This window comes from Squalius cephalus (genome assembly GCF_949319135.1).
Source record: "Squalius cephalus genome assembly, chromosome: 9".
NCBI classification, from domain to species: domain Eukaryota; kingdom Metazoa; phylum Chordata; class Actinopteri; order Cypriniformes; family Leuciscidae; genus Squalius; species Squalius cephalus.
Window position 1 is genome coordinate 16,996,962 of NC_137130.1, and position 26,551 is coordinate 17,023,512.

Below are 26,551 nucleotides of genomic sequence, written 5' to 3' on the forward strand. Positions count from 1 at the left end.
GCCGATGGGAGGGATGATGTAAGCGTTTATGTAATCTGCATCTGCGAGATGCACATCACAGCGCCCCCTCGAGGCCACCGCTGCCTCTCAAAGGAATTATGAACAGGATGGATAGTGTGTGGCCATAACCAGAGAACAATAATGCAACCACTACTCCGCTTGTGAAGTGTCTCCCTTAGTTTGGTCTAACATTTCATTTTTAATTTTTCTGTTCAATACTGTATTTTTTAGCGAATATTAATGTTTTTCAGTTGTTTTTAGACTAGTCATTTAACAATAAAAGACTACAAGTTTAAATTAACTGCAGGATGTTGTGATATACCGATGCCAAATTCGAGGCCAATATAATGTTATGGACATTTGTGGTCATCTGTGTTTTTAATTTCTAAAATTCAGTTCAATTTAATGTGCTTTATTGGCATGAAAAATGACGGTACATTTGAATTTCAAAACTTTTGTAGTTTAGTTTGCTGCATTAAAAGTAGCCTAATAATGTTTAAGTAAAGTTGAATAAAAATTGTGCAAGTAATTAAATAATTGTTTGTGGTTTCTGAAGCACATGGTCCAATCGCTGCTGCTTAAAGGCGGGGATTACAGTATGGCCGTGGCACATGGTCCAATTAGAACATAGAGGGGTGTGGCTTTCTTTCGCTCGATCATTCAGCACCTTGGACAGCAGCTCACACTCGACTGCGGGAGATATTCAGGGTTCGGATCGAGGGTACTCGCCTCCTCTCCTTCCAAATAACTTAGAAGAAAGAAATAGAGAAGGGGATTTCACAGAAAACCTGTCAGGCCGTGAATTTCCTTTCTTTTCCCGGCAGTTTGTAACCCATTTTCGACGTTGGCTCGTCGCTGTACGCTGCTCCTCTGCAGCGTGTCTCCCCTGTGCCTGGGATCCCAAACCACAAACGCTCAGCGTGAGTTTTGGTGTGTACCGCTATTGAGTCTCGATAATAATAATAATAATAATAAATTCACCAAAGTCGATTGTACTTTGATATGTTTCTGGCATGGCTTCTGAGAATGTTGGCTAGTTGGATGCGGTACCGTCCTGCGTAAGTGCCATGAAGTTTCTTGGTTGTTCTCCAGCCTGGTTCAGGCTTTAATGCGCACTGAACCTCTCTTCGCCTTTCCCCCCAATTCATCTACTTTATTTGTGATCATCAGCATTGCTTTGGAAAATGAGGTTCTTCTGCGACTTTTTGTGCACATAAAATCCTGAAAGGAAGAAGAAACGAGGAGTCTGAATTCGTCTGAAGCCGCATCATCTCCTATGCCGTTTTAAGCGTCTCGACGGCACGTTTTGTGATTTTCCAAGAGAAACGTTGAAGTGTAAACACAAGGATAAAGATGAAGAAGTTCCGGAAGGTTTTGGACGGGTTGACCACTTCTTCGCCTGTGAATCCAGGCGGATCTCCCGCGTGCGGCAGTGCGGCTGGGACCCCCAGTGCGGCACCAACACCGCGCGAGCTGGAGATCCAGGAAACGCTGATGTCCGAGCACTTCCAGATCTGTAAGGTGGGTGCCCCTCCAGATTGTCGCAAAGGGCTTGTCTGTCATTGCAGTAGAGATATGAAGCTAGTTTTGGCAAAGAGGCCTGTACTAATCAATGCAGATGTTGGGAGAACTGTTGTTGATAGAGCCACAATAGAAATTACAGTGCACCAGCAGCAGACACAATATAGGCTACACAAAGATATAGTGCACAGACAGTAAACCACAGATTGTATACTAATGACACGGACCTTAAAAGGATAGTTCACCCCATAAAATTAAAATTAAGTTGTCATTTTCTCAACCTCACAACCATGTATGACTTTCTTTAGTGGAGCATAAAAGAAGATGTTTTGATACATGCCTCAGTGTTTTTGTTCATACAATAGATGGTAACCAATATGTACCAATATGATTTGGTTACCAACATTCTTCAAATCATCTTTTATCTTCTTTTGTGTTCCTCAGAGAGTAAAGTTATACAGGTTTGGAACAACATGCTGATGAGTAAATTATGACAAAATTTTCATTTTTGGACGAGCTGTCCCTTTAAGTTGCCAGCACTTAAGGCGATAGTTCATCCAAAAAAAAAAAAAAAAAAATGTTTTTGTCATCATTTTACTCTCAAGTTGTTCCAAACCTGTATGAGTTTCTTTATTCTGTTGAGCACAAAATAAGATATTTTAAAGAATGTTGGTAATCAAACAGTTGTAGCTATTGACTTCCATAGTAGGGAAAAAATATATATACTATGGAAGTCAAGGGGGCCCGTCAGCTATTCTTCAAAATATCTTCTTTTGTGCTCAACAGAAGAAATAAACTCATACAGGTTTGGAACAACTTGAGGGTGAGTAAATGATGACAGAATTTTCATTTTTGGGTGAACTATCCCTTTAACAGTTGTCTCAGTTGTAAACAGCAGTTAACAGCTCAAAACAAACATGCCAGTGGTGAGATTAACTTTCACATCAGCATGACTATATTGATGTGTTGAGGAATTCATGCAAAAAAAAAAAAAAAAAAAAAAAATTCTGTAATTATTTACTCACCCTCATGTATTCAGACCAGAATGATTTTCACATATATTTTTCAAATATATTTTTTAGGGACTGAACTTTGCTCTATCTATCTATCTATCGAGATGCTCAGGAGTGAGATGTTCAGAAGTGAGATGTTCAGAAGTGAGATGTTCAGAAGTCAAGTGATAGGAAATCAATGACACATCCGAGGTGTCTTCGCTTATATAAAAAGTGAAGGAACCTGCCTTAGTCCCCGGGCTTAGGCTGTGGTTCTTCCTAAAGCTATTTTTAGATTTTTAAGGGCCTAACGCAGCCGGTCGGGATGGTGGAAACTGACTGCAGCGATTCTGCCTCCACTTGAATCGGTTCGGTTCGAGCTCGAAATTTGGAGTAAATAATCTTTTGTAGAGCGATGTAGGATGGACGTGTGTTCTCCAACATAGCAAATTAGACAGCGGAAAATGGGTAAGAATGAACGAACGATAGTAGTACCGTTTGAATGGAAGTGCAGGAATGTATCACGTGCAGAAATTACACTTTATAAAGCTGCTTGTGAAATATTCCCACCGCAGCACATTTATTCACTGCCGACGGGCACACGCCTTGTTTTTACCATAGCGATGGGACCGCGGTGTTGCTATGTTCTCCCCGGGGAATACGGTGAGAGACTCGGGCTATAGCCTACAGATCCAACGTCCCCGAGTAATTCTTAGTTTCCATCCCTTTAGTTGGCGCTTATATCCGATTCACATAATGTATTGAAGCTTAACAGTTTAGATGTATTAGAATTAATCACCAGCTAAATAAAATGAGGTAATCATCAATCAGATATTGTCAGGATGTATTTCCCCACAGAGGTAGAACATGGGTCATTATATGCACTGCCGTTTTGAATATACCTGTGTTGTAATTTAAGATTACCTGCCTATTTCAATAATAATAATAGCTAAATGTATATAAGAGTTTCATAAACAAGCCCTTGTGAAGCACATGCACTTAAACTGTAGGTCTATCATGAATACATTGATTTGAAAGAAAATTAACAAGATATAAATAAAGATAAAATAAAGTTAAAGACATAAAGTTAGCTATAGCTCAGAGAGGGATTGAGAGCTAACATGTAACAATATTTTTTAAGCATATTTTAAAATTTCTGCGTAGGTCTTTTAGAAATAGTTAACATGTTCACGTAGTTTGATGTTGAGTGTTTTGCTGCTGTATGAATGTTGAGAGGTCAGTCAGATTTTCAGAATACTGAGTCTAACAGTTTGCAGCATCCTAGAGTACACTTCATAAGGCCGTGTGTCCACCAAAGCATTTTAGCCATCTGAAAATGCCAGTACTCTTCTGAAAATGCTTTGCTGTGGGCGCTTGAGAGTGCTTTTTTTTCAGTTGAGACACTATGTGCTATATAAGAAATATCCACAGAAGTGTTACTAGTATCTGATTTTTCCAGATAAAAAAAGTCAATAAGTATTTGCAAAGTATTTCCTCTGGCTATTGTTTTCAATGATTTTGTTCCATTGTTGGGCTAGAAAAGACTGTGGGTATTTGGGGTATGGGTCTTGAATGGTTAATATTGGTCAACTTTACTCCAAATCTGCTTCATTGATTTGTGGTGTTCCGCATGGTTCTGTTCTTGGTCTAATTCTGGTTTCACTTTATATGTAACTTTTAGGTTACTTTAGGTTACTTTTAGGTTACATTTAAGTTCTATTTTTCAAAGGCATGGATAATTTACCCATTTTACCTGACAACACTCAGGTGAACCTACCTCTATGAAAACAGAACAGGAGGTCAATTGAGTCATTACTAAACTTTTTACATGATGTTAAATTATGGAATTTTTATTTATTTAAATTAAAGCAAAACTGAAATAATCTAGTTTGGGACCTCTGATTCCCAAAATCTTTCTAATTTAGCTCCATTCTGCAAATCAGTGGTTAAGAATCTTGGGGTGCAGTTTGATGACTGTCTGAAATAAAAAAAAAACAAAAAAAAAACAGATCAACTCTGTGGTTAAATCCTGTTTCTTTTATCTGAGATTAATAGCAAAGGTAATTGTTTTCGTTTCTGTCATCTAGTAACTCGGAGAAGATTATTCATGCTTTTATTTCTGTAAATCTGGACTATTGTAATTGTAATTCCTTGTATGAGCCAATCACTGTTAAATGGCACCTATTATGCCCCCTTTTACAAGATGTAAAATAAGTCTCTGATGTCCCCAGAGTGTGTATGTGAAGTTTTAGCTCAAAATACCCCAGATAAAATTTTTTATAGCATGTTAAAATTGCCACTTTTTGAGGATAACCAAAAACACGCGTGAATTTTTTTGTGTATCCATTTAAATGCAAATGAGCTGCTGCTCACGGCCCCCTTTCAAGAAGAGGGTGGGACTTCAAGAGCTCATGCAACAAACAAACAGGATAATCTCATGCACTGAAATGTCAGCGGTGCTCAGTTCGAACCGGAGTCGGACTATAATGCCTACAGAGCCAGAGAATATATTCTATATAACTTAATATATAACTTATGTTGTCACCTTGCTTTTATCCACTACAAGCCTGTTGTAGCGGACCCCGTCTGAATGATGCCAAAAACTTTATTGATGAGTGTTATGAAGTTTATTGTACATCACACAAAAGATGAAGCATCCGTTTTCACTCCAGAAAATCACTGTTTGAGCTGAATAAATCACAGTACAAGAAGTGCGCATTAAAGTCTTATCCATTCTCTCTCTCTCTCTCTCTCTCTCTCTCTCTCTCTCTCTCTCTCTCTCTCTCTCTCTCTCTCTCTCTCTCTCTCTCTCTCCTTTGTACATACAACATACACAGCGAATTTCACAAAAACACTTGTTACAACTAACAGTAAACAAATATATACAGACTTTACTCCTTTTCTGGGGTTGCTTAATAAACTGGTAAACTTTAAATCTATAAAACAACTCCTATGAATGAACTGTAATAAAGTGTGCGCTCTCCCTTTCATTACTCGTGACCAGTATTGCTCCGGAAGGATCCATCCTTGAGTCACAACTTTTTAGCAAAGCCTGTGTTTTGTATTGTCCCTTTGTATTGACCCTCATTCACAAATCAGTCTGGTGTAAAATGATTCACGCAAACAAACGCATTTAGGTATGTGGGGGCGCATTCCCTAAAAAAAAAAAAAAAAACGAATCCACTGCGTCTTCAGTGGCTCTGATGTCAGGAGTACTGTTATGTTCACTCTTACATCCAACAACAGTTGCTTACAAGACATTATTGTCGCTACAGCTGCTCCAGTGTCAAAACAATGGCGGACTATGTACAGCTCATTCAGGGTGGGCCTGTGCTAAAACGGCAGTGTCCGTCAACAGTCGTGCGAGAAGCCTGTGCAAAGTGACGTCATTTTGCCCAGAATCTGCAAACGGATTGAGACAGTGCTGATTTAGATTTATGGGGATTTAAAAAAAAGCACTTGGTGGATTTTTATCATTATAGGGTGGTTGTGTACACACACTGCCAACACATATTTATGCTCAAACACCATATAAAAGTGAATTTTGCATAATATAGGTGCCCTTTAAATCGCTTACAATTAGTACAGAACGCTACTGCTAGGTGGATCCTAAGTGTTGGAATATCTTACATTTACATCTTCGATTATCACCTTCGTTGGGCTCTTTTAAAAGAAAATTGAAATTACTCTTAATATCATTAGCATTTGGCTCGACAGACTGACGTAATAAATTGCCTCTTGTTGTCTTTTTATATTTGTAAAATGTTGGTTGCATGCATTGTTGGCTACTGTTTGTGTCATTTTATTACATGCATGATTGTACAGCACATTGTTCAACGTTCCATTGTTTTAATTGTGCTCTATTAATAAATAAAACAAACAAACAAATTTGTTTTTGTCGTCTGTTGCCGTTGTCCCAGCAGGATGTTGCGGTTGGTCGTATTTGTCCCGCCCCTTCTCCACTGTGATTGGACAGCTGGGTAAAAAGTGACAGTGATGCATTTTACCCAAAGTTGAACATTCTACTCTAGGCGGGGGATAAAACGGCAAGCGCTCAGCACTCAGCATGAAATAGTTGCTCAGCGCCTCGTCACGCTGCTGCCGTTGTAAAAAAAACGCAGCGCTCCCATTGAAAACAATTGGAAAAATACGCTAGCCTCTGGACAAAAACGCTTTGGTGGACACACATCCTATGTATCGAACGTCTGAAATTTCTTCTTTTTTTTTGTTAACACGCATTGAACAAAAGTAAAATTAAAATTTACATGATACATTTTCATGGTACCCCTTTAATGAAAATGAAATCAGGCCTATACAAGCAGACATAAGCAATGGTGAATTGTACGAGTTATTATTCTATAGACAAGTATATGCCTCATGGACTGTCAAAGGGGTTGGGTTCTTTGGGATGTTGACAGAGACAGTGCTCTGGAGACTTAGATCTGAAATAGACTGCCGAACACCCTCTCATGTGTTCAAGAACACACTGTGACACCCATTTCTGGTTATGATCACTCAACTGAATTATGAGCTTTGACAACAACTCCCGTCACGGGCTGTCATGTTTCATGTGTGGTAAAATGTAGATCTCTCTCTCTCTCTCTCTCTCTCTCTCTCTCTCTCTCTCTCTCTCTCTCTCTCTCTCTCTCTCTCTCTCTCTGTTCTGTATACTCCAGGATGGATCTGGCATGCACACAGTAATAATAGGGTCAAAGGCATAGAGGAAAAAAAAAAAAATTGTGATTGTGTATGTAACATCATAATGGAAGGTAAAAAAACCAACAAAAAAAAAAAACAGCAGGGAACTTGTTTTTTAAGCCAATTAGCAATCAGTTTCAGCACTTGCAAATGACAAATCACAAGGTAGATACTGTGGTCTGAATCTGTTAGTGCTCTGTCAACAGTGTTGGCCTCTTCTTCAGTGCTCTGAGACTGCAGTGGCAGCGCTGCTTGTGTTCCAGAGCAGCCCGCTCTGTCTGCATGTATCCTCATCTCTCAACAGGAAAGCTGTGCCCACTCGACCAAAGAGAAACAAGTATCAATTGTATTGTACAGTCTCTATATTGTAGATTGATTTTTTTCATCATCAACACTGTTTATAGATTCAGCAGAGTGAATTCTTCTGTCCTAGGAATGTGCTAAACTTCTTGAAGGGTATAACTCTTTTAAAACATTGCTGTGTCCATCCAATGGCAAACAAATGGTAGAGTGGAAGATTGTTTTGTTGTTTTTGTTTTATTGACTTTTTGGATTTACTATTTTTTTCTTTGTTTAATATAAGAATACTGTTTATAAATGTATATTAAAATATTCTAGAAAAGCAAAATATAGCTACTGAAATATAGTACTGTTAAAAATAAATTAATACTTTTTTCAGCAAGACATTTAATTGTATGAATGATTAATCAAAGAATCCTGCAAAGTATCAGTTTCCACAAATATATTACGCAGCACAACCTTTTTCAACATTGCTAATAAGAAATGTTTCTTGAGCACCAAAATCAGCATATTAGAATGATTTCGGAAGGATCATGTGTCACTGAAGACTGGAATAATGGCTGTTGAAAATTCAGCTTTGCCATCACAGGAAATAAATTACATTTTAAAATATGTTAAAATAGAAAACAGTTTTTAGTTGTAATAACATTTCACAGTGTTACTGATTTGACTGTTTTTTATCAAATAAATACAGCCTTGGTGAGGATAAAAGACTTAAAAAAACATTTTAAAAAAAATCGTACCAACCTCAAACTTTTGAATAGTAGTATTATGCATTTTTAATCATCATCCATTGTATCTCCAAGATCCTCACAGTATATTTTCTCAGTTCAGAGGTTCTGGGCACCCAGAACGGTCCTCACTCTCTGTCTTTGAGAGGAATGACATCTAAAGATGTGTGATGAAGTGACGTGTAGCTGACTTTTATAGAGTTTTCTGTCAATGCTGTTTGAACTCTCTCTCTCTCTCTCTCTCTCTCTCTCTCTCTCTCTCTCTCTCTCTCTCTCTCTCTCTCTCTCTCTCTCTCTCTCTCTCTTTGTAACATGTACGTTCTGTTTTGGTTTAGTTTTACTGGCTCCATCCGAAATCACATACTTTCCTACTATATAGGCCTAGTTGACGAAAATCAGTATGTGGCAAAAGAAGTATGTCCGAATTCACAATACTCATAAAAGAGTAGGCAATGACCTACTTCTTCTTTTGAGATTCTGAAGTGTGTACACGATGGACACTTCACTATCACATGAGGTCACGGGAGAGGATTTATGAATGGCAGTGAAGCGATGTAACCGACGCTGGTAGATCGAATGTAGTACCTACAGATTACATACACACATTTATACTATATAGAACTTACTTTTTTAGTGGTCGTGAAGTAATTACTTATTCAAATTAAGTACCTACTCAAGTGAGTATTTTGGACACAACCATTGTGTTTTGGTTCTGTTTTCCCTGTTCTGGTTTGCCTGTGTTCCCCAGTTAGTTTCCTTGATTGTTAATTAGTTCTACACACCTGTTTCTGTTCAGTTGATTACTCTCCCTTGTATTTAAGCCCTCAGTCTCCCATATTTTATTGTACGGTATTGTTTATGTTATGCGTGGTTATTCCCTGAGCTTCTTCCCTGTGATTCTAGTGGAATTTACTATTAAAGACTCCTTTGATATTCTTTATGATCGTGCACTTACTACAGCCTACACAGGGCCTGACACCCTTACTTCTTTCTATTTATCTCTCTTTATTTTTACATCTGCTCAACTTGATTGATTTCTAATGGTATCATTTGTTTGAACCTTATTGTTATTTCTTTCCATCATTTAAACTCTGTGTCGTCTCTCCAGTGACTGAGCAGGGCTAAGGTAGTTAATACTCCAAACAGCTCTGTGCTTGTAATCACCCATAAATGAATAGCCCTATTCAGTCAATCTATATCCTCTAAACCTTTTTCCACTCCACTTCTCTGATGCCCCTTCATTTTCTCTTGTTGTACTTAAGTGACTCGCACAAAAGAAGAAAATGGAAGAAACATTTTTTTCAGAGGATTTTGTGTTTCTGTGTATTTGTGCACGTACGCATCTTTTTCGATTTTAAGAACTTAAAAAATACTGCTAGTCGCTATTACATAAAATGATAGGCCTACATGATGTATTTAATTCAAATTTTTAAAGCTGTTAAATTGTCAGAATTTCTATGGAAGCCTGTTGCTACATCACAGTAAAACTAAAAAAACAAAAACAAAAAGTTTAATAATAGTCACATTAAAAGTGATGTAATATTTGTTTTAAGTCATATTGTAAGATATAAAGCCAAAATGACAAGAAATTGTCATGCTGTGATACAAGTCACAACTGGAAGTTAAAAATAAGTCACATTGCGAGATATAGGGGCAGTTTCCTGGACAGAGATTACTCCTGGCTTAATTTAAACCCTGTCCGGGAAACCGCCCCATAAAGACACATTCAGAGATATAAAGTTGTAGTTTGCAAGAAATTATGTTGCAATTATGTTGCAAGTGTGAGATAAAAAGCTATGCAGAGGCGTAAACAGATTTCTAACAGCCTTCTGATAGACATCTGTGCGCTTTATTTGTCACTCTCCTCAGGCTTGATAACCATAACATGTATATTGACAGTGAAAGAGACAAATGTAATGTCTGGCTAGAATTGTGCGATTGCTTCAAACGGCGTCCAATGCTCAATTAAGAAGTCGTTGTCTCACCTCCATGTTGACCTCACTGCCAACATTCATCGATATTTGTTTCAAGTCAATGATGATATGATCTCCGACAGATGCGTTCATTTGTGATTGGCATCCTTCCATAGCTTCCCTTTCCAATGACTTCAGCATTTAACAGTCTCCCTCTTTGGATAGGCGAGTGATAGCTTATATGTCTGTAGACGGAAATCCAGTTAGGCACGTGCACATGCACGCTCAAGTACACAATGGCTTGTAAGCTCAGTAATTGCATTCTAAGTCTCGCTCTTAGCGCAGCTTGAAGCCCGCAGCATAAACAGCAGCAGGGTTCAAACAAGCTGCGCCCACACATTCCGTTCAAGTGACGTTTAGAGACATATTATGCACATACACCAGCTCTAACAAAGACAAGATGGGCAGATGGATGCATTAATAGTCCTGTTGTCATTCAAAGGACAAGTACTTTCAATTAACCTTCAGGTTGTACTGTGTTTGTTTCCAATCTCTTGGTACTTTGGACTGGTTTTTGACTGATCGTTTTGTTTCTGTCATATTCTGTTATGTGAGTGCAGGATGATGGTCTGGTTTGTAATTGATTGGTGACAGAACTGCTTTTAAAGTGGGCTGTTTGCCCTCATGTGGCTTCACCGGGGCGATGACACACTTATTGACCCAATAAAAGAGCCTCATTTCTCTTATCTGGTATCAATCTCCCTCCCTCCCACCACTCACTTCTTTCTGTCTTCCTCCCCTTCACTCAATTGTTTTAAGGTTTTTTGTTGGATTTGAGGCTTAATACCATTTCAGGCTGATTGAACCAGATTTCTGATAGAGAATGGTTAGAATCCTGCTCTGTTTGTTTTATTCTTTCCTTATTTGTAGTTATCTTCCTCATTTCACATATATATTCAGTATATGTAATTGATTTTGTCTTATGAGAATGCTATCTGTCTGGGTTTCTTCCTCTTCTCATTCTTTATTTTCATTGTCTCTTTATTTTCTTTCTTTTATTCAGATGTATTTTCTCACAGGCTCTAACCCTATGGATGTATTATGAGTCAGATTGCATTCCTAGATCATTTTTGTCTTTGGAAGGTTATTATTCTTGACAGAACTTAAGCTGAGACCACAACAAGCTTTTAGTGTATGTGTGTACCTCATATTTATGTGTGTGTTTCCATACTTGCTTTCTACAGTCAGAAAAAAAGAGTTTTTGTTAGTTTTTGAAGTTGCTTTTTTTTTCACCAAAGGAACTTTCAGTCGGCTTATTATAGGCATGGTCCTGCTTGAGCAATCTGAGGTTAAGTGATTTGCTGAAGGGGCAATCCTCAGTACTGTACTTCTCCAGTCACCAAATAACACATCTTTGAAAGAGCAACCTCTGAGCAATAAATCTATCCTCTGGGATCCCAGGGATTGAACCTTAGACCCCAGAATGAAACAACACAGGATCCTACAGCTAATCTCAGCCTCAGATGGACTAAATGAAACATTCATGAACAAGCTTATGTCACAAAAAGAGCTTTCTGAAATTGTCTGTTTGAATTAGAAAAAAAAAAAAAAAAATAGCTGGATTTGCTGAAGTTTGGGAGTTATGTCACTGAGCATTTGAAAGATAAGGATTTTATTTGAGGCAGTTAGTAGTGAGTGAATCAGATTAGTTTGAGTTATTTACATTTACATTTATTCATTCAGCAGATGCTTGTAATCAAAGCGACTTGCAAATGAGGAGTGCGACATAAGCAATTCATTCTTAAATGATATGTTCTGCAAAGCGAAGTACAAGTTGCTCAGAATTTTTTTATTATTATTATTATTTTTCATTTTATTTTATTATTTTATTAAGGTAAGTACACTTTTATTTTTTATATATTTATTTATACATTTTTATACACTTATTTTTTTTATTTATCATTTTATATAACTGAATAGTTGTAGAATCAATTTCCTGTAATAAGTTGCTTTAAGTAAACGTGCCTACTAAATGATTATTTACAAAGTGCAGCAGTACTTTAGTGTTGCTTTATGGCTACGTTCACACTGTGATTTTTCTGGGATTGACAATCCCTTTTACTCAAAGGTGTGAGTCTCGAAATTAACTGTTCACACAGCAATTTACCATAGTGTCTCAAATACTGTCTGAAAATGCAATGGGAGTCAAGCCCGGATTCTCTTACCAGTAACCATAGCAACAGTGACCAAAGTAATATCAAATGTCCCTAAAACTGAAAAGTCTTATCACTTTTGACACCACAAGAGTCCAATGGATCCATGAGTTCATTCGTCAAATCTTCATTAACTGACAACAGCGTTTATGATTTGGGTGGAGAGCGGATCATTTGAGTTGCGCGTAGAACACAAAACTAATGGGAACTGCTCCGGTGGAGAAAAGTGACTGGATCTAAAACCTTCAGATGAAACACAGCTTATAGAGTATCTCGGTCGTAGTAAATTTCTGAAACCACATGTGAAAACCCACATCACACGGTAGACACGTGTTTGTGCAGCGCAGAGTGGCTCTCTCATATGACGTGACAGACAACTAGCTGTCCAGTTCAGTTGCGTTCACACAGTACATGTTTTCCAAGAATGCGGTTGAGAGTCCTGAAAATTTACGGGTGTGAGTTTGGTTATAGAATGCGGTTGTCACTCCCATAAATAACTGAACTGTGTGTGAACATCACCGAATTAAGGAAACAAATACAGAATTGACAACCATAGTCGTTTGTAGGTGAACATAATTTTGAAATTGAGATTTGAAGTATGAATACAACCATCTCATACCTATCATTCTATGTCTCAGGCTTTAAAGGTTCAAAAGTTACTCAAAAGTTCAGTGTCTAGATGTTTCTTTTCTGGCTGAAGAACTTAGAGGATGTAGCTCTAGCTTCATGCGTATGAGTCATACTGTACATCACAAAGTGCCAATCTGGAAGCTTCTCTTCCTGAAGCATGTACGGATCATCTGTGGGATATTAAAGGCATAGAGCTTATCAGGGAACAGCAACAGAGTGTCTCCACCAAATGTATCAGGCAGCTCTGAGAGATTTGCTACATATGACCACAGAAGTTTATTGTACAGAGAGGCATTTTTTCTTGTTTTAAATATTGGATTTTCGGAAATGAAAACGCTGCAGTTGAGAACGTATTGTGTGTTCATTTTTAGAATGGCAAAACAATTGTTAATATAACAACAAATTTGTGTGTAAATTGTAAAATATATTTTGTCCTGTTATATTCCACCACTTGTCATTCATATGTGTATGTCTTGTGTATGTGTATGTGTATGTCATTCAATGAAATATATCTTGACATTATTTTATTTTGTCTATTGGGAATTGATTGGATTATTGGATCATTGTGGTTTGCTATTATTGCAATCACAGATTGAGATGAAACGTCATTGCAAGTGGTAGGGACGTTATTTTGATTAAATATTATGAGGGCACAAGAATTGAAAAAACAATAATAATTCACAGATAAATCATTTAAAATAAATATAGTAAAATTCAGAAAAAAAGAGAAATTCTCTATTTTGATTTCATTGTGACTTAATGTACACTATGTACAGTATGTATATATTGGGGCTGTAAAAAATATTTTCTGCGATTCAAAATTTTCTGTTTAACACATTCATTTTCTTTATTGCAATTAACACACATAGTTTTTTTCCCTGGCATCCTTTGTCTAGTATTACAATATATGATCACACTATCTGGGGACGGTCCACATGTAGGCCTATGATCAACCAATCATTCAATCAAGTAATGTAATGTTAAGATCAATCAAGCATGTTAAGATGCAAGAGAGAACTCTATTTACTGTTTGTCACATTCTATTCTATTCTATTCTATTCTATTCTATTCTATTCTATTCTATTCTATTCTATTCTATTCTATTTTATTCTATTCTATTCTATTCTATTCTATTTGGTCTTTTCAAGACTTTCATTATCAGTGATTTTCGAACCCATTTTGTCCGAATGAGCACCCAGGCTTTATGTGTGGACGCACATGTACACTAACCACTACATCACAGCTTTGACTCATTTGTTCCTTAATATTTCATGTTTGTGCTCTGACATATAAGTTTGTGTGTACAAAAGGCAGCATTAATAGTTTCCTCAATACATTTTTAATACATGCTGCATTAATGATTTCAACAGACATTTATATAGACCCTCTTTTGCTTACACTGTGTTATATTGCATTGCAGAAACAGATCAATGCCGTGTTGTACATATAAATAAATAAGTGTGTGTGCGGAGAGGGTATTATATGAATGGAACTGATGACGACAGTCCATCCAAGAATATTTGGGAGAGCATATGACAAGACCTGTTGTTCTGCTAAAACGATAACGTGCAGTGTGTGTGCGTGTTTGCGAAAGACACAGTTCGAGTGTGAGTGTGAGATCTGCAGTCTTGGGCACAGAGCGGAGCATGGGAGCGCTGGATGTGTGGTCTATTTTTAGATTGGGGTCTAGACTCGCCCGCCCCTCTGAAAGAAAAGGCTGAGTGAATAAACGAGAAAGAGAGTTCATTGTGTGTATGTGTTGGAATATTTATATATTTATATGGAACGATGGAGAAAGAGTGGTTTGAAATGTAATTAGATAGAGATAGATAGAGCTAGAGGAAGAGCGAGAGACCCTTGCTCAGTGTTCTGGAGAGTTCTATAACATCAGTGCCACGCAGGTCTATTTACTGCATGTTGCTCTCCTCCTTCCTGTGCCTTTCCAATGCAGAATTAAACATGTTGTCGACTACAAACCGAAAGCCAAAATTAAAGGCCAGAGATATAGAATGAGAAAGAAAGAGAGAGAAAAAGAGGGAAAAAGAGAAAAAAATATCTTCTGGCCATGAAATATGAATGAGGCTTTAAAGATTGGGGCCAGTAGATGTATTTTTCATCCTCTCTCTGTACTATGTATATTTAATGGCAAATGACTCTCTTTGCAGCTCGTATGGGGCCTGTATACCCCGCCACACACACACCCCGCCTTTATGCATGGATACAGGGAGGCTCCTCGTCTCCTTCCTGTCACAGGTCACATTGCCCTGCTGGGACAGACAGGAGGTCAGTGCCCCCTTGTGTGTCAAGCTCTTCTCCAGCCCATGATTAAAGGCTGCAGAGCTGCCAAACCCCGACCACCCGCCCCTACTCCAGCTGTGGGAGACGGGTTTATGTGTGTGTGTTTGTGTGAATGTGTGCTTGTGTGTTTGTGTATCTCATTAAAGGAATAGCTGTTTTCAACCTAATGTATGTGTACATCTGTCATGCTATATACAGTATATATATATGAAGAGTTCAGATGCAAAAGCCTCTAAGTGCCATCTGAAATTTTCTTCTAGAGTGATCATTTTTATCAAGCGCGTATATTTAAGTTCAGTAATTTCACTTAAATGGCAATGAAAATTACCTATTAATTGTAATTTAAGAGAAATTACTGAACTTAAATATATGAGCTTGATAAAAATGATCATTCTAGAAGAAAATTTCAGATGGCACTTAGAGGCTTTTGCATCTGAACTCTTCATATATATATATACATTTGTGCTGTAGCTTTTTAAAAACTTGATGGTACATTTTGGAGCTTGACAGAACTTGTTCTTTATAGGCTGTCATTGTATTTAAACGAGAAGACTGAAAAAATATATATTTTTGGGTGAGTAAATGACAGAATTTGTATTTTTAGGTGAACTATCCCTTTAAATGTTTATGGGCCAGATATACTAACAGCTTGTGCCAGCGTAAATCGTCTTTTGCCATTAAAAAACTACTGTCAGGATTTACTAAAGACACGCGGTGAAAAATTAGCGCTGAAAAGGCGTAGACAGTGTTATTTTTGCGGCTGAAATGATCTCATATGCATTTGTAGGAGTTTCCCTTTCAGACACAAAATTTATGGGAGGAGAGTGTTTAAATGAATCACGCAACGCAATTTACTAAGGTTTGCGCTAGTCAATTTACTGGTATTTGCGCCATTATTTACTGTAAAAAAAAAAGCATGTCTTAAATCAGACGCTAATTTGCGCTGATCTTGGTAGATTGCGTTGGTCATTATGGAAATGATCTGACGGCTGCATCTGTGTTCTTTAATTTGCGCGTCGTCAGTAGATCACGCACAGAACTTTCCACTCCCATCTGCGCTTTTTTGGAATTGCACTCTTAGGCTAATTTGCCTTGTTTAATAGATCTGGCCCTAAATGTGTTATATGGTCAATACAGTGTGTTTCTATTATAAGTGCATACTTACTATAAACACATTTCCCATTTGTTTATGTGTGGAACAGAATTTAAATTAGCCTCTTCTGTGTAGTAATTGATAGTGTGCCACAGATACAGTATTTTATGTTTTTTATGAACTGACTCTGCCCTTCTTTACAAATATGAGCTGATAGAGAAAACCCCTAAACACAATCTGTCACTTACTGTAATTCCTATTAAAACATTCACAGAACAAGAAGTCACAAAGCCATAGTTCAAAAACCATTGGGCAGTATTAATGTAGCTGCAGAGATTTCCATTTTATTCATGGCTTCACATCAGTTACAAAAAGAAGTATGGGTTGAAAGAATACCAGCAGCATTACTGGAAGTATTTAATTCATTTTTGTATTATCTAGCAAACTGCAAGACAAAGAGAGGGGCAGATACACACAGCTTGAAGAAGCTGATATAGCCCGTATGAATGACTTGGAGAAATGGAGAGTGGGGGTGGGGAGGTTCATTTCAGGCTTGCTCCTTGGTTGGCACAAAAGCATGCTACGGCACGCTCAAACACACAGCATATGCGGTCCTGGCCTGATTCTCAGCATTAACGCAACTTTTTTCAGGGTTGTGACAGCTAGACGTGTGGTGTGACCACGTTTTGATTCTGCAAGTGTGAATGAACAAGATCATTCGTATGTTTGTGGCTGAAGGAAATTGAGTCATGGGTAAGAGCTACTAAGGAAGCGAATGAGATATACCGTACCATTTGGGGTTGGCAAGATTTTGAAAAGAAGTCAAGATTTTGCTCATAAAGGCTGCATTTATTTGATCAAAAATACAGTAAAAACAGTGATATTGTGAAATATTATTACAATTTAAAATAACAGTTTTAAAAAAAACATTATTCCTGTGATAGCAAAGCTGAATTTTTAGCATCATTACTCCAGTCTTCAGTGTCACATGATCCTTCAGAAATCATTATAATATGCTGATTTGGTGCTTATCAATGCTAAAAAAGTTATGCTACTTATTATTTGGAAACCGTGATAATTTCTTTTCAGGATTCTTTGATGGATATATCCATCATCTTTACGGTCACTTGCGTGCTTGCTGATTGAAAGTATTAATTTCTTTTAAAAAAATCGAATTACAAATCTAACTGGCCCTAAACTTTTAAATGGTAGTGTATGAGAGAGAGAGAGAGAGAGAGAGAGAGAGAGAGAGAGAGAGAGAGAGAGAGAGAGAGAGAGAGAGAGAGAGAGAGAGAGAGAGAGAGAGAGAGAGAGAGAGAGAGGTTTGCCATACACAAACACTTAAAGTCACAATTCACCCTAAAATGAAACCCATTTTAAGAGTGATGGAACAGTATGTAGTAGTAGAATTAGGGTGGAGAAATTGAATAGCTAAAAGGCAGAGACAACACCCAATATCAGTATGAGAGAGAGCAAGAGACAGAGCAAGAGGACAGAAGCCCAGAAATTAAGAAGGGAATGGGAGGGGGATGCTTAAATACTCTGCAATAAAGCAGAGCACTGAATGAAAATCTATACGGCGAGGCATTCATTAGCACTCGTTTGATTAATAGAGAAGATAAAGCAACACTCACACGCACATACGCTTTGAAACATCGAATGCAGCCACGCCCATGCAGACGCAGAGCAATGATTCCAGATGTTTGCATAAACCTGCAGCTTTAGTCACAAGTCGAGAGAATTTGGACATGACAATGGTTTTCATCACAGCCTTATTACTGCTTAATAGCCACGGATGGAACATCACACTCACTCCATCCCGTCTCTCTCTCTCTCTCTCTGCCTGTATTTCGCTCACTTTGTGATCACTCCATCTTGTTCATTCATCCAGTACTTGCTTGCATCAGTCCAGAGCTATGCAGATGAATTATTGATGAACGTACCTCTATGAGGGAGCCAAACAAATGGGGGAAGTGAGTGAGCGAGAGTGCGCTAAAAGTGAGATAGTTACCTCATGGACTTGTCACTTTCTCTTCGTTTCCCAATCAGGAACTATTCTGCACTAATCTGCAGAATTGTTTCTAAAAATTAATTTTTTTGGACAGTGTCACAATTTGCGTCACAGCTCTGGAGCCGCATGTGTGATGGATTTCAGCACCATCTGTGGTGGACAGTGCCAGAGCACTAGCACAGACCCGCAGGCTGTGTATAGCTCTCGTTGCACGCTTCCAGCACCGATGGCTGTGGACAGCACCTGCTCTTACATTTCAGAGCACACATTCTGGACAACTTCTGTAATCTGTACTGTTCAGTGCACCAAATAAAACACACCCAGAGCTGCATGATTTCAAGTTGGCCCCTAACCAGCTCAATTGAGTACAGAGATTGCAGGCAGTTTGCTGCAAGTATAACAAGACAAATGTTCATTTTGTAAAATGGCACATAAGTGACTCGCTAGTGAGAGGGTTAGGAACTTTGAAGCACTTTTGTTGGTTGTTTAAAGATTGATGTGATCCCAGCTGCAACAAGTGGACAGGTGTGTGGACCACAAACTTAAGCAGCTAATATAAGGAAAAGTTTCATAGTTACCGACATGTGTATGTGTGTGTGTGTGTGTGTGTGTGTATATATATAAACTAAATATTCTGTAAATATTTTGTAAACTGAATATGAAATATTCAAACATAAATACATCAAATTGAAACATATCAACATTTTTTTTTTTTAAATTGAAAAATGTCCTGGATATAAAAACCTGATCTTCTGAAATAAGACGAGTACATTATTGTAATTATTTTAATAATCTATATGTGAATAATACTTATGTAATTATTCATCATTTGTGTTTTAGTGTATTGTTGTGGAAACAACGTATTCACAACATGAATTACACAGTTAATTTGTGCAATCACTTGTGCATTTTCTGCAGATGCACATTGCAATATGTTTATATATTGCATATATCCGATTACTCTCATTTGTATTGAATTTGTTTGGGTGAGTTCATTAATCCACTAGAAAAGCGCTTCATTTTACTGGTGTTACATTAGCTGATGCAGCTCAAACAGGTCAATCCCTGACATTTATTGTATTTGAATGCATTATTTGAAGCAATCATATTCTTTCACAAATGTTCTTCTTAAAAACGTTATTAGTGCATTTTTAATATGTTGTGCAGTGATTTTTCTTGTCATATTTTTGCATATTTTTTTCTTTTTTCTTATTAACTAAACTCATTTTTGCCAGTAATTTTGTTGACGAGATTAACCACTGAAGTATCAGCAAATAGATTAAATGATGTGAACCCTTGAACTACTGTGTTCCCATGTCACTGTTGTGTCCTTGAGCAAAGCACTTAACCCGGTGATGCTCCACAAGGGGCCGTCCTTACAGATAGTTGTTTGCTAATGGCAGATAACAGCATCTTTCATTTTTGATTTGTAATGATGTAATGTGTGAGCAATTCTAGAGGTTAAATGCACACTTACATAATAAAGCTCTCTGCTCTTAACCAGAAGGCTGCCAGTTCAAGACCCACTTTTAGAAAGCCATCACTATTGGGTCCCGGAGTAAGGCACTAAACCTACCTTAACTTAATTTATTATCTTGTTAAATGTTTATTTTATTTTAGTTAAAAATAATAATAATAATAATACTAATAATTTTATTATTTTAATTCATGGCATTACTGGTAAATTATTTCAGTTTTAATTTTTTGTATTAATTAATACCTTTTGTATGTATGTAATTTCTTTCTTTCCTTTGGTAACACTTTACAATGAGGTTTCATTAGTTAACATTAGTTAACTAGTTAACATGAACTAAGAATGACAATGAACAATACTTCTATAGCATTTATTAATGTTAATGTTCATTTCAGCATTTACTAAAACATTATTCAAATCAAAAGTTGTATTTGTTAACATTAGTTAATGCACGGTTAACTAACCTGACTGTATTTTTATTAACTAACATTAACAGAGATTAATAAATACTGCAACAAATGTACTGCTTTTTCTGTAATTTCATGTTAGTTAATGCATTAACTAATGTTAACAAATGAGACCTTATTGTAAAGTGTTACTCTTTCTTTCTTTCTTTCTTGAAAGAATTGAACTGAGTTGAAACTGAGACGAGAAGCAATGTTTTGAATATGTTTAAGGGATTATATAGCAGAGGCACGAAGGCCAATGAGGAAAGAGTAATCGTGCTATTAAATAAACAGAGCATAAACAAACATCTGGGTGGTGTAGGAGGGCTGGTTTAGGTGGTTGTTGCATTTTTGTCCTTGAATGTGATAGTTGGTCATGAAGGATACCATCGTTTTTGCACAGCAAGAGTTGACAGTTGTGTGACCTTCAGCTGGGATGAAGAGAGACTGAGTGGGGCAGCGCTAACTGAGATTGGTTTTGATCAAGTTGAGCTTGAGTGGTCAGCGAGGTGCCAGAAAGGCATGCTGAGATCTTTGCTGAGATTGTAGACATGGAAGAGGAAATGAGATAGAAAGTGGAGTGTTGTCAGCCTGACGGCAGCATGAAATGCCATATGATTCAGTGGCTCAATCAAGTGATCTGGTGTCATCATCATTCATGATATATGATTATGTGGTTGAAAGGTTCCTGGGTTCAAATCCCAAGTGATTTTGCTCTTCAGAAAACTAAGTAGCAGGGCATATTTGATTGCGTTTGTTTTGTTATTTTATTGACTTGAGTAATTTGACCTGTACTTCATGTTGCTATCAATACAACGTCCTCCACCTAACAGTTTGCATTTGGTAGACATCTGACATTTAAGAGTAAAATGGGATCGATAAGGTTTTCTTCCATCGCCAACTTTTCAACTTTTGTGTTGGGGAAAGTTACTTTTAAAAGTAATGCATTACAATATTGCGTTACTCCCCCCAAAAGTAGTTAATTGCGTTACCTAGTTACTTTTTATGAAAAGTAATGCGTTACATTACTTTTGCGTTACTTTTTCTCACCTGGGCTGGGCTTGCTGTTTTTTTTTGTTTTGTTTTTTAATAACAACAAAAAAAGTTCTATTTTTGGCAAATGTTAAGGGCCTTTCACACCAAAAGTGAAATGAATAAGCCTCAGGCTGAAGAAAATGAATATGTACGCCTGTACAGTAGAGGGCGCCGCTCAAACAAACCGTTCAGCTGTGCTGCCATTCTGGATTAAAGAACAATAGGATACAGGAGAAGGAAGTTCAACACTCTTATTTCTAAATCTAATCTAAAGTAATTTTTGCTTATTAGTATGGTTGAATTAGATCATTGAAGGTCAGCAGCAAAGACATTGGTTAATAAAGTGAGATTAAATACATAAAGTATATTTATGTAATTTAATATAGTTAATTATAAAAGTTTTTCGTAAAATTCTGAGATTGCATTTTACTGTTTTTATTTATTTTTAGGAATACTGAATGTTTTCGTGCAAGTGAGATGAGTAAATGCATGTTCACATTTAGTCTTGAGCTAAAATAACCATCATGTTGTTTACACAGCGCACACAACACCTCCTCACTTTATTTCTCTCAACAAGCTCCTCATTTGAACCGCGTGCCACACGGAGCATCACCGCATTTATCAGCGTGATCTGTGAATGAATTTACTTGCTGACTGTCTCCATCACTCGACTTCTACCCATCGCTGTGAGATCTGGTGAGAAGCGTTCCATTTCGGTGCAGAGTTCTCCGATACAAACCACAAATCAAATGCATCGATAGTTTAAAGCCAGATGAAACATCGCTAAAATTCTCAAAAACACTGATATGGAAAACAGGAGAAGCACTGAGCCACACCGATACAGTCAGCAAGCAGTTCAGTTCAGTTCAAACCTGTGGTCCACAGGTCGCCAATATGATTTCCTGCAGTAAACAATGGGATTGTGTCATAAATATCCCACATTTATGACACAATCCCATTGTTTACTGCAATAAATCATACTGACATATATATCAAGTTTGATTATATTATTAATAAAGACAATTGTATTAAAGGAGTGATGAATTTCACAAAAAATAATTCAGCTTTGCCATCACAGAAAAAAAACCAAAAAACATTTATAATATATTAAAATTGAATACAGTTATTTCACAATATTACTGTTTCCCCTGTATTTTTAATACAATAAATGCAGCCTGGGGGAGCATTAGAGACTTCTTTTAAAAACAATTCACAATCAAACCCAAACTTTTATGTAACAGTATAATGTACTGCCAAACCAATAAAAATATGGCAGAAGATATTATGAAGGAGAGAGGAAAGAGCGGGTGGCTGCACATTGAGCAGCGAGAATTGTCTCATGTGAGTTGTTCTCAGAAGAGTCACAGGGGGTTCAGTCAGGCCGTAGGCTGTGTCACTATTGTGTGGGAATGAATGACTGAAGTTGCCTATACAGTACTTTGTTCTTGACGCAGCACACAAGGTTTTCTTCAAAGCTTTTTTCATGTTTGCTCTTGTTTTCATTTCTCTGTAGACGGTGCGTCATGGATTTCCCTATCAGCCCACAGCTCTGGCATTTGACCCGGTGCAGAAGATCCTTGCCATCGGCACTCGTTCCGGAGGAGTACGGCTGTATCCTTTTTTCCCTCAGTGATCCAATGCTGTTTCCTCCACAGTGTAATTTCAAGACTTTGGGAGGGCTTTTGGGCTTTGGGATAGCTACTTTCTGAGGTAAGGTAAATGCTGTCATGTTTCCTTGCTTTAAAGACCTCCCTATGGCATAGAGGAGTGTAAGACCATTTGAGTGACTCCCAGAGGAATCGCCGCACAATGTCACAAATGCATTAATACTGAGAATGACTGACAGAAAAATTGAGAGAGACAGACAGACAGAGAGAGTGAGACACCCAGTTCCAACATAGTTGGATAAATAATGGCTAAACATGAGTATTGGCCACTAACAGAAACCTGTATTAGCTTAGTATTTTTGTTCTATAATTCTTTGGCAGCATTATTGAACAGGCCTGCTTGGATTCTGTGCCTGCAAAACTCCACAGAAAATGAATTATTGAGTGAAATCAGTGTTCTTGCCTTACCAGTAAGCCTACAGTAATGTTTTATTTTCAGAGATGTCTGATTCGATTTGCTGGGTAATTTCCCGTCTTCGGTCATTGTTTGCATTTACGTCATGTAAAGAATAAAAAAGGGCCAACTACTTTGCAAAAAGCAGTGCGCTTTCAGAAGCACATAAAATTTTTTTAAAAAATGTAAATTGCTCCAAACAGATGTTGACTGAGAGCCCAGACAGTGTTCCTTTAAATATTGTGCCGTGCGGTTCACTTGAATAAGGGTGAACATTTCTATCCAAACCCTGGTACGCACCAGACTGGCAAAAAGATGGGTCTCAGTCTGCTTCCAAACGAACTCTGGTGTGATTCGAATGAAATATGAACGCAACACAGACCAAAAACATAAAAATGTATGTCTTAAAAATTACAGTGTGAATGCTTAGGGAACCAGGACTAAATTGATCATTTTTACCTAGAGAACTAAACTACAACTACACACCCTAAGACTCAGTTTTGCTAAATTCTTCCACATTTAAATCCATTCCACATAATTCTGCTGACTTTCCTAAAAAAAAACTAAAATCAGCTTAGAAAATGCAAAGTCTGCAGTTTCCATGTCGGAATTATTCAGTACAGATATAATGAATTGTAAATTCGCCAAAGAGAAAGCTCTCACAATTTAGAAGAGAATTTAGAAGTGAAAATATGTGATCTGATTTGTGGTGTGTGAAATTTATGAATAAATTAATCACGTTCCTTTAACCCGATCCTAGCACTTGTACAGCTCAAGTGTCTGAAGTGTTTTATGATTTGGAACTTAAAATGTTTTAGTTTGTCCTTAATGATGATGCTATTTATTTGGTTAATCACAGAGGTTTGCTTGCGATATTGAGAAAACAAAGTCTGAGAGTCAGACTAAGCAGGAAGTAGAGAGAAGAAATGCCCAGGAATTATGTGGCAGACAGATGAAAGGAGGGAGGGAAAGAGAGATAGTGAGCCATTTTTGCATCATAGTGAATTAGCTTTGTGCTAATTATGGACCTGTCATTACCGTAGATAACTATATGACTGTGTTACTTAACTGTGAAAAGCATGACTCTCCCTGTCTCTCTCTCAATCTGTCTCTTACTTTTTTTCTGATACTTTTTCTTCTACTGTTTGTGTCTTTCTGTCTGCCCTTTCATCAGCATGTATCACATGCTAATGAGACATGAAAGGAAGGGGCTTTGACTCTGTTGGGAGCCATTTCTGTGTCAGCTGAAGGTTTTGGCATGGACTATTGTGTAAAGTCACTGTGTGCACAGATTTTAGATCATCATTGTATTCTGTTGCATGACATCCACTGCAAGGACCTTTGATACCTATATAATATATACTACTTTTTAGAAGTTTGGGGTCAGTAATATATATCTATATCTATATCTATATCTATATTTATATATAACAATCTTTCATCCTGTACACATCATAATGTACTACGGCTTACTGATTGTGTTTGTTTCCGATTAAGTTTGCATTTCGTTCGTCTTCCTTTCTCATTCCTCACTTTTTCTCTTTATCGTTTCCTGGGCAGAATGGTACTGTATATTTAGTTCTTGTTCAGAGCTCTGTATTGATTGAAAGCAGCCAAAGTTAAACATTCACACTGCACTATTGATTATCAACCTCTCTGTGCACTCACTGCATACACTGTCTGCAAATCATTTTTATAGGGGAATACTCAACGTGTGCATGGATGAGTTTGCATTTGTGCTCGTTTTAGAAAGATTTGTAAATGTATTAAAATAGCGCCTCTCTTTTTAGCTTAGGAAAGAAAGACATGTGGCAGGTGTAAAACATTACGCTATCATGTGTACTGTGTATAAAAATAGGCACCATGCTGATGTAAGCAAGGAGCACATTATACTGACAGGTTTTATTGATGTGTGTGTTTGTGTGTGTTTTGATGCAGATCTTGGCAGGATGGCAGTATGCAGGGCTGAGGTTGGTGTGGCATTCACTTTACTGCAGTCAGCTAACTGCATAAGCCCCATGAATGAAGACAAATAATCAATCTCATACCAATCCAGTAAAGTCATTCTGAACTTGTGGAAAAGAAGCAATTTTACAGAACCAAACACAGATGAAAAACCCGTATTAAGATTCTGTTTTGACAAAATACATTAAAAATTTACTTCAGTAAGAACTACAGTAAGAAATCCTGACAGAATTAATCGTCACGTTGATGTAACAGTCTTAACAGATTATGCTAGCTACTTGTGTGTGTCTGTAAGTATATGCAGTGGTGTAGGTTTTGTTTGAACATTTATTTCCAATTTATAACAAGTTATTTCCAAATTCTTCAATAATGGCACAATTATGGAATGGTACACAATATACATTTTTAGATGAACTAGTTTGTGAGTAGGAGAAGCACCATGCTTATTTTCAATGCCATTTAGAAAAATTGAGCACTGGATTGAGTTTGTAAACGTTTTTTAAATGCAAAATGGTTAAAAGTGTAAAAGTTTGGGGTCGTTCTCTAATGCTCACCAAGGCTGCATTTATTTGTTCAAAAATACAGTAAAAACTGTAAAATTGTTGTATATTAATACAATATAAAATGGCTGTTTTCCATTTTAATATAATTGAAATGTTGGCAAAGCTGAATTTTTAGCATCGTTTCTGTAAGACTACAATAGTTATAATAATCACCTCAGATGCAGGGTGTTTCACATGCTAGCACAGGCAAGCATCATTGTTTGTTACCACGACAATGACATATGCTTCTGCATTCCACACTACTGCTTGTGTGTATTGAAAAGGAGCCAAGATCTCCAGAAAAGCTTGCCAGCTAGCACATAGTTGATATAATATACAGCTGTTTGTGAATGTAAAAGGTCTGCAAAGTTTCAAATATCAAAGTGCACGACAAATAAAGTTACTGTCTTCCAAAAGAAAGAGCTGTTTTCTAAACTGACTGAAACGAGTTGTCAGTAATTTCGGGTCTTGATCCTGCTGAAATCTAAGTAGGTTTGTTACAAATTTGCATACAACCACCCTATGCTCTTCATTCGCTGCCCGCAAATAACGTTGACCACTTAGAAACGCCCTGCTCAAGTTGTGCTTGCGTTGGTGGTTCAAATTGATCAACTATTTCTTCTAATGT

The 26,551-nt window shown here is 37.3% G+C and overlaps 1 protein-coding gene across 10 annotated transcripts in view; it reads left to right on the forward strand.

The window, feature by feature from the left end:
• Nucleotides 1-549: 549 nt before the first annotated feature.
• stxbp5l (syntaxin binding protein 5L) overlaps nucleotides 550-26,551 on the forward strand; it is a 135,158-nt gene continuing 109,156 nt past the window's right edge. For all 10 annotated transcript variants that reach the window (XM_079881592.1, XM_079881596.1, XM_079881594.1 and 7 more), the window contains exons 1-2: nucleotides 550-1,521; nucleotides 22,869-22,966. In XM_079881592.1, coding sequence (XP_079737718.1) covers nucleotides 1,354-1,521; nucleotides 22,869-22,966 — 266 coding nt within the window. In that variant the 5' untranslated portion in view covers nucleotides 550-1,353. The remainder of the gene's footprint in view (nucleotides 1,522-22,868; nucleotides 22,967-26,551) is intronic.